The 17,304-nt window shown below is 35.4% G+C and overlaps 1 protein-coding gene, 1 long non-coding RNA gene and 1 other non-coding gene across 4 annotated transcripts; all 3 read right to left on the bottom strand.

Moving 5' to 3' along the window:
- Window positions 1-2,503: 2,503 nt before the first annotated feature.
- LOC125476568 lies at window positions 2,504-2,607 on the bottom strand. The gene has a single exon (XR_007257894.1). It is a non-coding gene; the product is annotated as a small nucleolar RNA Z103 (small nucleolar RNA).
- Window positions 2,608-12,221: 9,614 nt separating this feature from the next.
- LOC125476484 lies at window positions 12,222-14,211 on the bottom strand. Of its 2 annotated transcripts, XR_007257749.1 has the most exons (3): window positions 14,021-14,209; window positions 12,881-12,950; window positions 12,222-12,423 (listed from the first exon to the last, which is right to left on the bottom strand). It is a non-coding gene; the product is annotated as an uncharacterized LOC125476484 (long non-coding RNA). The 2 variants fall into 2 exon arrangements; XR_007257748.1 differs by lacking the exon at window positions 12,881-12,950 and having other exon boundaries at window positions 14,021-14,211.
- A 1,926-nt stretch (window positions 14,212-16,137) lies between these two features.
- Window positions 16,138-16,703, bottom strand: LOC125476481. Its single transcript, XM_048582671.1, has one exon. The coding sequence runs from the start codon at window positions 16,529-16,531 to the stop codon at window positions 16,316-16,318; it is 216 nt and encodes a 71-aa protein (XP_048438628.1). The 5' UTR covers window positions 16,532-16,703; the 3' UTR covers window positions 16,138-16,315.
- Between the last annotated feature and the right edge of the window lie 601 nt (window positions 16,704-17,304).

Consider the following 17,304-nt stretch of genomic DNA (forward strand, 5'->3'; position numbering starts at 1 on the left):
CTGGTTGGTGTTCTTTTTGAAGCGACAGTGGTCCTTTAGACATGAACAACACTGTCGCCGCGTCTGTCTACACAGATAAGTTTGAGGGTGGTTAGATGATTATGTGACTGGGCCGAGGGAAGCACTTGCTTCATCAGAGTTTTGCGGAATTCCACGGTCGACATGGCGCCTTGTCCCTTGGCGCAGTGGAGGTACAGATCAACGCAAGGGTTGTTCATGTCGAGCTCAAGACAAGGAGTTGTTCATGTCCCCTAACCACCCCCAAAAGGACCACCGCCACTTCAAAAAAAAAAAAAAAAAAATTACCAACCAGCTGAAGACAATGAGTTGTTCATGTCCCCCAAGGAGCTCAGGGAGAAGAAAATCCGGGAAGGCAAATGGAAGGATTAGCCTTGGTATGGGAGACTTGTGGTGGTGAGCAAATGGATCAACAGAGGGAGACTTTCAAAATTTGATACCTTGGCAACAAAAAAAGGTTTGGAAGTGGTGCCAATGGCTGAAATCAAGATTAGAAAGTAAAGAATGAAGGCGTGAATGGCCAGCGTTATATGGAACTACAATGCAGTGAGTATGTGATTATTTCCAGCAAGTCATGTCCGAGTTGAGTCAGTAGGGTCTTCTCATTTCAGTTTTCATTAAATAATTGTTGGTTCAGTTCAGTCCTCAATCCTAATCATCATCTTCACCATCATCATCATAGGAGCGTAGCTAATAAAGTCTAGAGGTTTATGTCGTCGTCTTTGTGAGACCTTTCCAATCCATGGAATGGAAAAGGACAACACTTGTTTAACAAATTCAATATGAATGCGATATGAAATTATATTAGTCTATACTCTCTTTTTATTTCTTTTCTATGTTCTTTTAATGATATGATATTAGGTGAATAATGTTTTCTATGTTTTAATCACGTTAATCGTCTACGTGATGTGCATATGCAAGTTTCGAATTGTGTTAGATGTGAGCTATTCTAAAAAGTAATGTGAAAGAGAGAGAGAGAGAACAATGTTAAAGCAGGCTTGATTTGAACTTGTAATCAATGAAAATTTTCAATCAGGTTGTCTACTTTGACAAACAGTATTGTTACCGTCTAGACCCATGCTCCACGAAAATCCGTTTGAAGCTACAATTCTTTGGCTTCCTCAATTCGCTGCCTTCGTTGGAACCCACAAATAACTTCCAAGCTATTGTTTATATTTTTCTTTTGTCTTAATCAACACACCAGTTGGTACGGTTTATCTTAATCATAAGCTATATGGTGAGGAGAATGTGTTTAGCTCTCATAAATGACACACCAATTGATACTTGTATAGCTTGTTGATATGGTTTGTATGTATTGGTCTGAAAAGTTTCATAGTTTTAGCAAGAGCTAGCAATAGTGCCCATGCGTTGCTGCGGGTCTTAAACTACTGGACATAAAAGAAGAAAACAGCCAATGCAAATTTGTAATGGATAGTTTGTAATGAACAGGTTTTTAGTATGTTCATGCTATTTAAACACAAAAAATATATTAAGAAAAAGAAGCATAATGTTTGCAGAAAGTGATGTAATTTGCAGCATACCTGTAGTCAAGTCTGTGTAATCGATTTTAGTTGTGAACACCGGCAACATGTATGACCCAGAGAACAAAAAACAGCAGAAACTAAAGAAGAAAATGATGTGCTCATAGAATATACTGCAGTAACTATAAATTAAGGTTAGAAGTGTTTTAATATTGATATAAATTTGGGTGGAGAATTATGCATAGGAGGATAACTGCTTTTATGAGTCTGAGTATATAACACGTCAAAACAATTATTAATAATTAACGAAATGTTTGAAGTAAAATAATATGCATTTGAAGTTGAAATTTGAGATAATAAATGTAGCTGTAACTTATTATAAGTGTTTAAATTGGCATTAACTGGTCTATAACAGTTTGTCCAATTATATTGAATATCATTAGACCATTACGATACGATGTTACAGGAAAACGAAGAAAATATTATATAAGCTATTAGAAACAATATATAATTGTAAATGTAAAGTTGTGTCATTTAATTCGTAATAAGCATGTATATATACCGTTTGGATATGAAGAATTAAAAAGCACATAGAGCTGTACACTTAGTTGAGGTAAGAGTTTAGACGATAGGAATCCATGCTCATAATTTGTTGAGGATAACAAAACTTGAGTTTGATGTTGTTCTAGCAGATAGGAACATACAGAAAGAACAAAAGGAAAAATATATAATAAAAAGGAGATGATGTCCAAAGATTGGAAAAGCAGGTTAAAAAGTAAATTTATGTTTTATACCGACTAAAATGATTGTCAAATTTGCAGCAAGCTATCTTTGAATGAGTGAAAAATGGGTTAAAACTGTAGGCAAATTTGATGAGGTGAGCTGGAGGAAATTGAAAACCAGTATTAAAAATGCATCAAAAACATGAGAATATGGTGTAAGAAGATATGTAAGCCAGTTTTGTACTGATTCTAATGTAAAAATGGGAAAAATGATGTTCAAAGATGGATCAGATAGAGCTGATTAGGCGTCTCTGTGTAACACAGAGATACTATTTGCTCAGTTATTTCAGCTTTTGATCATTTGGATAAATAATCATCGCTTCCATATTTTCTCTTCAAATGAATAGACCGTTACCAATTTATAGACAAAGGCCTTCTTCTTTTGGGCTGCTTTGAAAGCATGATTAATTACTTGGCTGATGACCAAGCGGTTTAAGATGGCCATCCAAAAGTATAAATTTAGATGTTCTAACCAAATATATACTCTTTCCACATGGTTTAATTGAATCAAAGAAGACCGGAGGAATAGGGGAATTGTTTAATCTATCTAACGAATAATGAGATGTTGCATAGATAGATCTAACAACCGCCCTATTGCTAATAGGTAATTTGGCTTAATTGAGGCATGTGGAATGGGTCCATTTTTGGTAAGAGTGTTTTGAGTAATGCTTTTGGATGTCTAACTTAACTTATCTTTGCGTAGACAGGTAATTGGACATGCATTTAGACCAAATGAAAAGAAGCGTCTGTATATATATTGGTAATAGCCAATTCCCCTAAAGAGAAAGGTTATTAAAGCTTGAATTTAAGAGTAAAACATTAATGAAAAAAAAGTAATAAATTCTGAATATTAACATACCATTGGTTGTTGTACAGATATACCTATAGAAGAAACAGAGGAGTTGATCGATCTGTTTACCTGATTTTTACCAATAAAGAAATTGATATTAATATGCTTTTTGAGGAAACACAATGTTTTCATGTATATGTTCTACAAACCAATACACGTACAACGAATCATCTCCTAAGGTGATCTTTTTGTTTTACAATGTTATCTAGAAAGAAACTCATTGGATCATGCAATTACAAATCGAAAAACTGCTTAAAAGAATAACAAATGGAAAAGCCACGATGACCGACACGCGTACATCAAGGGCAAATTAGTAAATTTACTCTGCAACCCAGGGAAACAGGCTGAAGATGAAAACAGCTGGAAGGGCAAATTCGTCAAATCACTGTTAATGAACAGTGTTGGGAAACTGAAATTTAGTATGTCCTAGAAAATAACCTCATGCGTTACGGTAGGAACCAACTGTTTCAGGCGTAACTGCATACATAAATAAGACAAAGTGCAGGAAGTAAAGCTCATATTTTTAGCAGTGTTATTTTAACAACAATTCTTCAAGTGGTGGATTGACCTGGTGGGTAGGGCATTTCTCTTAGTCCTACTGCATTCCGGGTTCAAAGTTCCAACCATCCCCAGTACCAGTTTAAGCACACCAAAGACCAAATATAGCATGTTATGTCGTCATCCACCCAACCCCAGCAGATACTCATACAAAATTCAAAAAGAACTTGCCAAATTCATCCTCTTAAAATACAAAACGAAAATAGTTTATGATCACTGACCTCTTTGAATCAAATGATATTCGGATTCTTCAGTGATCTGTGGTTCATGATTTCCCTTTGAACATGTACAAAATGAAAATAGTTTATGATCATTACCCTCTTTGGATCAAATGATATTCGGATGGTCCAGTGATCTATGGTTCATGATTTCCCTTTGAACATGTTCATCTATCTGCATCACCAAAAAATTAATAAATATTAAAAAAATACAAAATTTAAAGGATAAGAATTGCGAAGATTCTTAGGTCTTAGTTCGGAATGAAATAGCTCGTCTCACCTCCATATATTAACAAATATTAGTCTATATGATTTTGCCAAAGCCACCGAATGTTGAATATATATCTGTTGAATGTTCTACTACCATCAACATTATAAAGGTTTCTAATTGAATCATATGTTTAAAATCCAAGCATGAAAGCTTTATAGAGATAAATAAACAAATGTAAATAACTAATTAGGCAGTACACAGCAGAGAGGGGAGAGAGAAAGAGCAGTTGAAGGAGTGAGAAGCAAAGTAGCATAGCAAGTGGAGAGTAAGCAATTAAGCATAGTCATCTCATGTAGGGAATGCCTGAGAACTGATCTTTGCTTCTCTTCCTTATGATCCTCTTAAATGCAATTCTACACATTTCTAAACCAAATTCACAAAGCAGAATTCAAAGAAATTTAAAGAAACCTAGCAAAGATTCAAACTTTTTTATTATCCAAAAGATATACATAACCCCATGCAACAAAAACAAATTTATGACACAAACGACATGATCTTTAGCCACGAAAAGCGAGAAAGAGAGAGAGATTTTGCTTTTTGCACTACGCAGAATGTGCAGAGAATCAAAATATCATAACCCATTTAACAACATGATATTTTAGGCAAAAGGCCTCACATTTAGAACCCAAATGAAAGAATTTGAGAGATAGAGGGCATAAGTGGTTGCCAAGAAGAGGAAGAGAGCAATTCTATTTCCTGTAAAAACGAAGAAACAGAGCATTAACAAACACACATGCACAAATCTCAAAGGAAATTGGCAAGAAATAATCGTAATCGAGAAAATAATCACAAAACCAGAGAGGACACAACTGGAGTCTAATTCTACAGAACCCATGACAAACAAATATCCAAAATTAACAGATTACAGTAACAACATTCCAACAAAAGTAAGAAGACCAGATAAATTATCTATTCTAAAGTAAATTAGTTCCATCATGCATAAATCAAGGGAGTCACGGAAGGCCAGTATCTAAGGTAATCCAACATATTAAAGCATCCAAACAGACTCAGAATTACAAAACGCATGAAAATTCACATTCCAACGTGCTATGAAAATGCAATCACCAATTTCAGATCAACCAAAACCAAATAAATTTATCAGTATGCATCAAACCCACCAAACCCAAAATCGAAAGAAGGTGATCAAATGTTTGATTTTGCTAGATATTACAAAATAAAATAAATAAGAATATGTGCAAATCAGCATGCATACCTTGTAGCGGTGCAGGGAACAGTAGCGTGAGCTGCATCGAGGGCATGTGTACTGGGAAAATTGCTACTGGCAGCTGCAATTAACAAAAACAAAAACAAAAACAAAAATTGAATAAAATCAAAATCGGAAATTTTTCCAGAAAATAAATAAAACAAATTATCAAGCTTTGTTGATGAAAGAGAGGTGGGGTTGGAGAAGAACATACACGCGGCTATGAGCAGTAGACAAAAGATTTCAAAATGATTTCTTGACTTTTCGATCAGGACATGCACGAATATTAAAATGGGAGAGAGGATTAAAACCATACCAAACAGTAGAAAATCAAGTACAAAAATGGTACTTACCTTGTGAATGAGGACATGCAGGCACATGATGGATGAAGGACAGCAAATCCCGCATACACGAACCTAACTTGCCACTGTTCACCACCCCCACCCCTCCCTATCTCTCCCTGCAATCCCGACGATTTCTCTCACTGTCACCCTCCCACTCCCGAATCGAATATCCGCACAAAATCTCTCTCTCTCTCTCTCTCTCTCGGTTTCTCTCACTGTCATTCTCCCACTCCCGAATCAAAGATCCACACGAAATCTCTCTCCCCTACAAGCGGCATGGCCGCTGTCCCTCTCTGTCTGCCCTCACCATCAATCCCAATCCCAAAATTAAGATGACAAAAGTGCCCTGCAACCCTTTAATTCCAGCCGCGTGATCCTAACCCTAGATGAATATTTCCGTCATTTGAACACCCAAGGTATCTCATCAAATGTGGATGTACCCATCATAGTATGAATCTGAGAATTTCTCAGTTCAACTCTCGAAATTACTGTGACAGTATTAATATATCATGTGGAATGAGGTGGGATTATGGTAAAAGATAGAACTTGAGCTGATGGTAAACAACATTTGGGAATTTGATGTAAGCCGATATTAAGTATGCATCTGTGATGTTATATTCATTCGGTATAGTCAATTAGGTTCTATTTATTCAGTATAGTCAATTAGGTTCTTTCTATTAGGTACAGTCAATTAGGTTCTATTCATATGGTACGGTCAATTGGGTCATCTTCATTTAGTATGGTCAATTAGGAGGTGTAGTCAATCTATGATTTAGAAGGATTTTAAAGGATTTTTAGAAGTGATGGATTTAGTTGGATTTAGGAAGTTTTAAGATTCTTACAAAATCCATATGGATTTTAAAGAAGTTGAATGAATTTGGTTTGCTGATTTTGATGAATTTTGGTGGATTTTCATATAATTTTTTTTATTTAAAAAAAAAATTCTTTTCCCTTGCCCTACTTGATAGCCACTTTATCCTCTCATTATTTCGTGTTGCCTTTCACACCATCACAACTCCATCTCTTTCTCAATTGAGCACTGCTACACCACCAACAACCCTCATCAACGACTAGCCTTCTGTTCATTCGATTTTTTATCTAGCAGATGTTCTAGTTCGAAAAATCATCCTCATCAGCCTCCTCGTCAAAATCTGTTTCAAGCAATTCCGGCAACATTTGGAGGAACACCGAACCCATGATATTATTATTAGACATTTCACACTACAATTAGTTCATATAATAGTAAAGCTATGTATATATATACCGTCTTTAAATCCTCAGAGAATTCTGTAGCCCTCCATTGGTCTAATTACTACTTTTGGGTCAACACGGGCTTGTATCTCATGGCTTTCCACGAACTCGGCTTCTGGGAATTTAGAGAGGTCATATTCAGATTCAGTATCGGTGAAGGCTGCAATAGCCAATACATCAAGAGATGAGGGTTCTGCGGACATAGACATCTTGATGAAGAAAGTAAGAGAGAACGAGAGAGCGGAAGAGCGAGAGTTTTAAAGAGAATAAAAGACAGAGAGAGATAGGAGGCGCAAAGCAGAAGGGATGGGATGTGGAAGAGAAAGTGTTACGCTTTTATAGGGCTGAGAGAAGGTCGACCTTCATGTACCTTCAGCAAACAGTGCCTACAAAAAGGTTTGGTGAGCGCTTTCAGTTTGTTACCAATTACAAAGGTAGTATTGGCAAATGGAGGGAAAGTGCTTGATAAAATCTGAGCCAGATTCTCTCGTCGCACATTTTAGGTGTTGTTTGTCACTGTGTGTGGCTGGGGTTAATAGAAATTTGAGGACTATCCAGATGGAATAAGATTTGAAATTCTAAGGGGTGTGGTCGGATTTTTTTTGGTTTTGATTATATATACTTCTTGCTCTCAAATCCCACAAAATTCATTACTTATTGAAATCTCTAATAAAATCTTTAATAAGATTTGGATGGACTTTAAAATCTCTAATAAAATCTCAATAGACTACACCTAGATTTGCATGGATTCTAAAATCCTTTAAAATCTTTTAGTTGACTGCACTAAAATTTTATAGTCTTTTAAAATCTTCTCAAATCCGAGTTTGACTAGATCCTCTCTATTAGGTATGGTCAATTAGGTCCTCTTCATTCGGTACGGTCAATTAGGTTATTTCCATTCGGTATGGTCACTTAGGTACACTATAGTCATTTTCTCTGCATACAAAATTGTTTTTTTTCATTTATCTCTAGACTCATTTTTAAATTATTGAATCCAAATCTAAAAAAAAAAAAAAAAATTGAATGCATTTGAGAAAAGCGTAAAGAAAAATGAGATTGGAACATTGCAAATTTGCAGGTAGAATAGGATGTAAAGCAGAGGATGAAAGCTCATTGAAAAATAGTGTATGTGCATCTTAGTTGGGAAGGGAATGAGAATATGGATTTGGATACTCTCCGGATCCCCTCCCTAGGGATCCCGGGGATCAAGGCACAAGGACCGTTCATAAAAAATCGTGCGGCCACAATTAAACATTTTTTATATTTTTAAAAATAAAGCAATCTCATTTTGTGTAAAAAAAACATTTAATTATGATCGCACGATTTTTTATGAACGGTCCTTATGGTTTGATCTCCGGGATCCCCAAGGAGGGGATCCAAAGAGAATACAAATCCTGAGGATATGGCCTAAAGTTTTTGCTGGCTGTGAAGTGCCATTTTTTTTTCTTTTCTTTTTTTTTTTTTCGTAATTTTTGTACAACCATTTAGGTCCGATCGATTTGGTATGGCCATTTAAGTTGTAAATTCAATTACTTATGTTATGATGTTTAGGTCAGTTTGATTCGGTAAGATCAATTTGGGCACACTTTCATTTAATTACGTTTATAGTATAGGTCCGAAAGATTTGAGGTATGAAAAAGCTGGTACCATTTGTACTAATTATGTTTCAATCCACCTGAGGACTAATTTAATCCATCTTGTTGTAATACCTGATGCATTTCAATCATTTTTTAAACCCTAATGAGTTTCCATCTTGTATGAATCCACAGGTTACAGGAATTATGGAGCGAAAGAGGAGTGAATATTCAATCCTACAATACAAGTCTAACATGGGGACTTTTGCAGAAGCCTACCAAAATTTTCAAAATCATATCAAACCTATCCACCTAGAACTTATGGAGAGGACACCATTTTGGGGCTTATTCAGGACATACAGAGAAGGCATTGCGACAAGTGATGCACGGAAGAACGACTGTGATGTTATTGATATACTAGAGACATACAATAAGGATCTTAATTGCTTTGACATAGGTGGTAAGCGTTTGGCGATAACAGCTGCATATATTGCTGCCATTTTTGAACCACCTAAAGGAGGCAATGACAGCCAAGTCCATTTCTCCTACAAACAAATAAAACATCAAAGAAAGTGAGTACAATGAACTAAACGTGCGCACCTAAGAATGAGACAAAATGGTCAAATCTCCTAAACAAACAATTGAAAGCAAACAAGATGTATGAATGCATAGTTACACAATTTGTTCACACAGGATAATTATGCATCACCTGTCACAATGCCTTGTCTGGTAAAATTATACTACAGAACTTGGTGCACCAGGGACATATATGAAAGGGGCTGTGCACAGTTTAGTAAAAATGACGTTATGATGTACTATAAAATTTGGTACAAAGTGCCATCAAAACTCTCACTAATGCACAGATTGGTAAAACTATGCCACCAAGTTGGCATGTGCGGGATCATTCAAAAAGAATTCACTTGAGCATTTCATCAAACACATTATATGCATCACAAATAAAGAAAAACACATTATTTGAATCACAAATAAAGAAAAACATTTTACAGTTTACAGAATTTACCCCATAATGCATGGATTGGTCGGAATTGATGCTGAAAACCCGAACGAAAAATAGTCTAGTATGCACGGATCACCAATCAATAACACAACAACTGCTTCACCTTGATTTTGGACCCAAGAGTTTATATAAGAAAATTCTGAAAATCAGGATGATTACTGGAAATTGATAATGAGACAATCCAACCAATAAAGGGAAACTAATTTTCAGGATTAATATAGAAAGGAAGCGTGAGCATCGTCATCGGCAGAGAAAAAGGGAAAAAAAAAAACTTCAATGAGTCCAGAGATGGAGAGCTGAATCGTAACCGAATGCAGAGAGACCGGAGGAACCTCTAACTCCCAAACGTTTAAACATTTATCTACGCCTAAGGGCAATACAGGAAAACTAAAAATATAATAAATTTGTAGAAAAATAATTAAATATGACATGAATTGTATAATCTGACGTGTGGACACGAGTCAAAGGATTATTTTTAGTTTTTAATCTTCAATACAGTATTATTGAAAAGTTAATCTTATTTAGCGATTAAAATAAAGCTTTCTATTAATTTAATGTAATGTTTTTCTTTCACAAATTTGAAACATACATACATATATATATATATATATCACTAGTTAAGTATTTTCTACCATCTTCATACTCCACCTTGTAAATAAGGAACGGATTAAGAATGGAGGGAAATGTTACATGTCAGTATGTCACAATGCATGTGACCAAAAAATTGTTACATCTTTTGTTTTTTTGGAAAAAAAATGTTACATAACACTAATAGATGTCAATGTAATTAAGGTTCATTTCTAGTGATTTTTCAAGAGGAGCCATACTAAGGAAACTAAATTTGTAGATTTAATTTTGTAAAGTAATGACATGGAAGTTAATTATTGTATTATTACTTAAACGTTGATAAACATGTTCATTTCCTATTAGTGACACATTATTTAGTTTAAAAATTTAGCCTACATGTTATATCCCAGTCCACATAGTAAGATATTGTCCGCTTTGGGCCACGCCCTCACGAATTTGTTTTTAGGCTTCCACCCAAAACACGTCTTACTATAAGGAGGTGAACATGTATATATAAAGCACATCACCTCTTCTCCCCTGGACGATGTGGGATCTTACACTACAAATTTAGTCTCCTTAGCATTACCCTTTCAAGAGTGATGTTATTCACACATTTAATTTTACTTTTCACACTTTATGTTCGGCCATCATATCAAATGAAGAAAATCAATAAAAAGATACAGCCAACAAGGCAGCTCATAGATACAAGCGTGACACTGATTACCTCTTCTTGCACGACTGTGTTTCGGATATTTTCGCCCAGTGCCTCAAGTCTGATATTGAAAAAGTTCATTGAAAAGTCAATATTATATTGTATATTTTACCCTATTCTTAGTATAATTTGATAATTATTTTGGTAAAATTTTAATACTTGACTTTATATTTTCAATGTAGGACATTCGAATTCCTCTAGAGCAAAACATGATGAAACAGACGAATTTGGGATTGATTCAAATTGGAGGACATTCATGTGTCTCTCAACTTTCATGTAAAAGTTTCATAATTTTCTATCAAGCGGTTTAATTATGGCGATGAAATAAAGACACAGCACAATGCTGTCAAAGTAATGTTTTAGGCTTATTTGGGCTTTTTGGCATCCAAGATGATGTCTTTTGTCTTCGAGGCCTTCTGCAATTATGTTCAGGACATTTTAAGCTTTAATTCTAGCCATTTTGGGTCTGTTTTGGAACCCTAAAGGTCCGAAAACGTGGCTATATCTTTGCTAGGCTGATTTCTTAGTTAGAATAGGAATGTAATTCCTAATTATCCTTTTGTTATTTTATTTCCTAGTTTTTAGAAAACCTTTTCTACGAGGGTTTTAATTTGGAGTATTATAAATAAGACTTTATAGTCATTAGGGTTCTCTACACAACATTGGGAGACGCATTATTTTGGAGAACTTCAGATTTTTTTACCTACAAGGTGTTTTCAATCATTTTTCTAGTTAATATATTTTCTTTCGTTTTTATTATGATTGTTCGTAACTAGTTCTTTTGCTACGACGATGCCTTGAGCCTTAGCATGAATATATGATTTTATTAATTGCTTATGATTGATTGCATTCATGCTTTGAATTATTAATCACCGCGATTAAACTATCTAATCGTCTTAGTGATTCACGATCATTAGGTTTTTTAGACAAATAATTTGATACAATTTATGTTGGAACGTCACCCTGAAATTGAAAAGGGCTTATTGTGATTAGTAATTGTAAGTTCACTTAAAGTGAACATCACGCTCTTAAGGGTTGCATGGTTTTTCAAAAGGTTTTCACAAAATTTAATGAGTCTTGCATGTTTATATTTGATCTGAACATCACAGATGGGTTGCATGTTAGATATACGTTTTCGCTTGAACATCACGAGGAAAATATGTATTAGGAAAACCTAACATTCAAAGCATGTATGTGGAAATTCATAAGTAATTGGAAGAATTGTCACACCCTAATAGGAGTATTAACTTAAAACTCTAATTAAGGCATGATTCACAATTTAATATGGAATAAAATCTTTAAGAACAAATTAATCCATAGTTAAATAGTGAAGAAAGGCAAGAAAAAAAAATTATTTAGAAGATATAAATCTGTTCAAACATAATTCACATTTATTTACCAAGAGATAATTCTCAAGTTTTACAAAGTACACTTTACATAAATTTACATAAAGCTGCTTGTTCCTTATTCAAACAAAAGAGCAAACACCACCAAGTTCTTTATTTTATTTCTATTTACACATATCATACATCAAGTAACATCTCTAGCACATGACTTAATTATCTGGTTCCGAACCTGCACAAATTTAATTAGGGTGAATATAAAGCTCAGTAGGGACATTATGCCTCAATATATATATATATATATATATATAACCATGAGTATATTATTTTTATGTAGTTAAAACACATTAGAAAAATGATATGTATGAATGCACAAAGTTTCTCTCTTCAAACCCTATTAACACATTAGAAAAATGATATGTTGAGACCTGGTACTTGCCAAGAATTAGGCTCAACTACACAAAAGCCTTCCTCATTGCCCAATTCCCTATCTCTTTCGCAAGAATCTCAACTCAAGGTAATCAGTTCATTGTTTAACAAATGCATGAAAAACATGTATATCAATCCATCCAAGCAATCATATAGGCAATGAGTTTATGAATCCAACTACATAGATAAATATCAATCAATATGTATTAATCAGATAATAAAAGAATAAATGTTTATGAGGTTTCCCAAGCAACCCCTACCTGGTCCCAAAGCTACAAAGTCCACGTAACTGCCAAACTGATCAAGTATCTTGATCCAACTAGTGAGTTCCTATTCAAAGTATAAACTATCACTATTTAAGCGTACAATATAACTTGTATTATAAATAAACTTTGTAGAATACATACTTTAATAAGTATGTATAATAATATCTCAAACAAAACATACTTCAGTTTTCTAGTAAAAATAGTTTTAAAACTAAAAGTTTTTGGATGGTGGAAATTTGTTATGCAAAATTAATATTGGATATCTGTACGAATCCACCAATAATATCTAAATATATTATTACAATCATAACTCGTTTCCAACACCAAAATTTGTTTATTGACTTGGATGACTAGTTCAAAAGTTTCATGTTTCAAAAATTCCCCTTGAAATCCCTTCCTTCATACCAATCCATAACCAAAACCTCAACATAAAAGACTCTTTCTTTTTGAGTTTATGAAAGCTTTCTGTTTTAAACAGTAACAGAACATAAGTATATTTTGAAATCAAAGAAAAAACTGAACATTCTATAATAAAATTATGAGGGTTTTTAACTGAAAGAGATTGACTATTGATTAACCAACCTCTTCAAAGCACCCCTAAAATAAAAATGAAACAAATGAAAGGAATGAGAAGTCTAACCAAAAGAAAAATACTTCAACTCTTAGCACCCTTTCTCCTTCGCTAGCCTTTTGAAACTATAAAGCTTTTTGTCTGACATTTCTATTACTATTGATTCTCAAGAGAACTATTGACTCCCTATTTATACATGTTTTTTGTTTCATTTTAACTGGATAAAAACTCGTACTTATCCCCAACAATCATGATACCTAACTCTAGACTCTTCACCACCTGCTCCTTAGACCTCCACCTCCTTCCATAGACTCCACAAGTTCTGGAACTAACACTCAAGTGACACAATCCACCAAGCCACAGAAATTGAACACCTCCTGCTTGCTAGCAGTAAGAGGAGGATTTATTTGACTACCCACATGGTAACTAGATTGAGATGAAAATCCTAGCAAATGAAAATAACACACCTCCTAATTTCAAATTCCTACGTGGTGGTAAGAGAGAGAGAAGCATGTAAAACACAAGCTCAATGTACAGTCATAAGGAAACAAAAACAAACTTACCTCATGAATTACTTGTTGGCTACTCCAATTTGACTCTAGATAAGTATGGAATTACAGACTCAAAAGACAAAAACTTATTTCTTGCTTATGAAATTCGAAGAGAGAAAAAGCTAGGGCTTCTTTTCCCCTTTCCAGACAAAAGAAGATAAGCATATTGTGAACTCCTTATTGGGGTTGTCGTCCAAAAGAAGGAAAAATAAAAAAAATAAAGTAATAACAAAATATTGTATTTGTCCTTTTTTTTCAGATGTATATAGTATATAATATAATATATATATATATATATATATATATATAATGAATCTAAAAAAATATGAACCAATTTACATATTAGTTTAATTATATAGATTAGAGAGTTAAATCAAACACTTGCACTACTAATTAATTAAAAAAAATTCGGATTCTCACAAGAATTATATAGTATTGTTAATGGTGATGGCAGAACCTTAGTATTTAAATTGTTTTTCAAAACCTTTGTCTTTTGCCTTCTTTACTTTATCAATTATTTAATTATTTTTATTTAAATTCACTTTTATTATTTTAAAATTCAAAATCAATATTTTCGAAACTTTGTTCTAAATAATTAGCTAATGATTAGTATAAATACAAATTATTCAATCAATTCTTATGGAAAACGACCTTACTTGAGTTGCTATACTACGATAACTTTGTACTCTTGTAAGTATTTTTAAGTATTTTTATCCCTAATTTTTGTAAAGATAAATTTTATTTGAATCCATGTAACCTGCACTTAAACTGTAAATGTAAAATTACTTTATTACCTTATTTCATCACAAGGATCATGACCATGACCATCATGATGACTACTGCTTGGAGATTACCCAAGCGGCTGCCTCTTTGCCTACCACCGCTGATCATCATATGCTGTTCGCAAACATCGCAAGGAAGGTTTTCCGCCAGAATCATGCCGCCGAGAAGGGGCTGGTAGTGTTTGTTGTATTGACCGACTGAGGAAGGAGGTTTTGTCACCCTTGAGAAAAACTATGGTGCCAAGGGGCTAGGAACCTGCTAACCGGAAGGGTTATAGAGCGGCGTTCAAGCGAGAGCAAGTGGTTGCTGCCGATGAGATTGATCCCGATGATGCTGTGCTGCTTCCGAATGACATATTAAGCTATATCAAGTATCTTGAGCTCGAGCAAGAGGCTGATGTTAATTGGAAGAAAATGGTGGAGGTCTACTCAAAGCAGGGGAAGCTGAAGAATTGGTTGGCTGTGTGTAATATCGACAACACCTTGTCGGCGGGTTTGGCTTAAGGGCTTTTGTTGCCTCAATTGAGTGACGAGCCGTGGAAAGGAAAGGTGGTGACTTACAGCAAAAACCCTCGGCTCCATTCGATACAAGGCGAGGATCTTAATTCGAGGGCCGAATATATGCAGACTTTGATCAAAAGCCAGGACTGGACGGCTGATTTCGGGAAGGTGTTCGATGTGATTCTAGAGGAGGCAGTGAATGCGAATTTGAAGCCAGATAAGAAGGTCAAGAAGGTGCTTGCCTTGACGACATACAAACACTTCCTGACAGGCAGCAACTTCAGCTTCTGGGGGGAGACTAATTACGAGGAAATACGGAACAAGCATAAGGAGAAGGGGTATGGAGATGTGGTGCCACACCTAGTCATTTGGAATATGATCAAACCTGAGTATTCGGCTGGGCATTGTAGAGAACCAGAACCAGGGGTGACGTTGTTGAGTGGCTTCTCGTACAAGCTGCTCGAGTCCTTCTTCGAAAATGATGGTGACATCAGCCCCAACCATGTCATGGAAGCTGCTGTATCTGCCCCAGCCTATCAAACTCTGGCAGTAGTCGACTGACTGACTCGCGCACAAATCACTCATGTGAATGTGTTCATCTATATATTTCTTGGGTCGTAAAAGTTCCTCTCCATACCATCGTTAGGCCTTACTTAAGCTTTCATATTTTTCTGTTATCCTCTCTCCTCCATTGTTTCCCATATTTTTAATGGTGGACTGTGGTTAAACGCTATAATTATCTATCTAATCATCTATTTAAGTCATCATACTAATTAGTTTGGTTGTGGAACTGATTTTTCTGTTGTGCTTGTAGTATTATCAATTTTCTTTTTCTTAAGTTTTCGATTCCACGATCCTGCTAAAAAATTCATCACGCCATATGCTTAGAATTCAAGTTTACAACAAATAATGTATTCCTACCATTCAGTAAGATTCAAGTTTACAACAAATATACATGGCTCAGAATTCACACCAAAATGAATATCAAACAACGAAAACAAAAACCACACACAATTTGTTGGTGCTAAACATTGGCAGGGTTGTCGTGTTTGAAGGGATGAGGTGGAGGAGATGAAGGGAGGGGGTTATTAGCTCCTGGTGGAGGAGCAGGCACCCCGTAAACCTGAGCCGTGGCAATCGCATCCTTTCGCCCTCTCGCTCTCCCGAAGAAGTAGCACCCGAAACCCAGCAGTATGGTGAACAAAATAAAAGGCAGAGAGATCACCACCACCATACCCATGTCTCCCCTTCTTCTTCTAGTTTCTGCTACTACTTTCACTTCTCCAAAGCTCACCTTCTTTGTTTGAGTTCTGATGAGACTAGGAGGGAGTATTATATATGTGTGTGCGCGCGCGCTGCTATGTATGTGTGTGTGTGTGTGTGTGTACGTAATTGGTACTTTGTAGAGTGAAGTATGATGATCTGGAGGTTTCTGATTCTGTCCAGAAGAGCAAAGTGAGTGACAAGAAATAAAAATGTGGGACTGGAAAACGGTAGGCTTGCAACGTTCAAATTCTACCGGTCACTTTTCGTGGGGACAGTAGAAACGAATAAAATGTGGGGCCTGGACTTGTTGCCTCAAGTGATCTGGCACTGGCAGTTTCACGCACGAATATGCTTCCAAATGTAAAGAAAAAAGGCACAAAGACAACTAGACAACCACCATAGCCTTAGACGGCTTGATGTTGCTTTGGAATCTTTGATTAATCCGAGGTTATTTTTTAACTGAGATCTGCTTTGGTGAGCATGAACTTCCCTGCATTTTGGTTTTATCCGGCCCCACCGTTGAGACCACTCATGTGAGAAAAGTGACACTTACATGGCAGTTTTACCAAAGATCCTCCTCAGGTGACACTGACCGATCAACAATTAACAATCAGTCATTTAAAAGAGTTGGCTTATGCAAAAACCCTACCCAACAGTCACATTAGGGTGACACCATAATCAATCAACAATCGACAATAACTCATCAAGAGAAAACTCGTAGCTTTTGTTTATCGGCACCTACTAAGG

The sequence above is a fragment of a genome, unplaced genomic scaffold, assembly GCF_019419815.1.
Source record: "Pyrus x bretschneideri cultivar Hongxiangsu unplaced genomic scaffold, Pyrus_bretschneideri_v1 Contig19, whole genome shotgun sequence".
Lineage (NCBI taxonomy): Eukaryota > Viridiplantae > Streptophyta > Magnoliopsida > Rosales > Rosaceae > Pyrus > Pyrus x bretschneideri.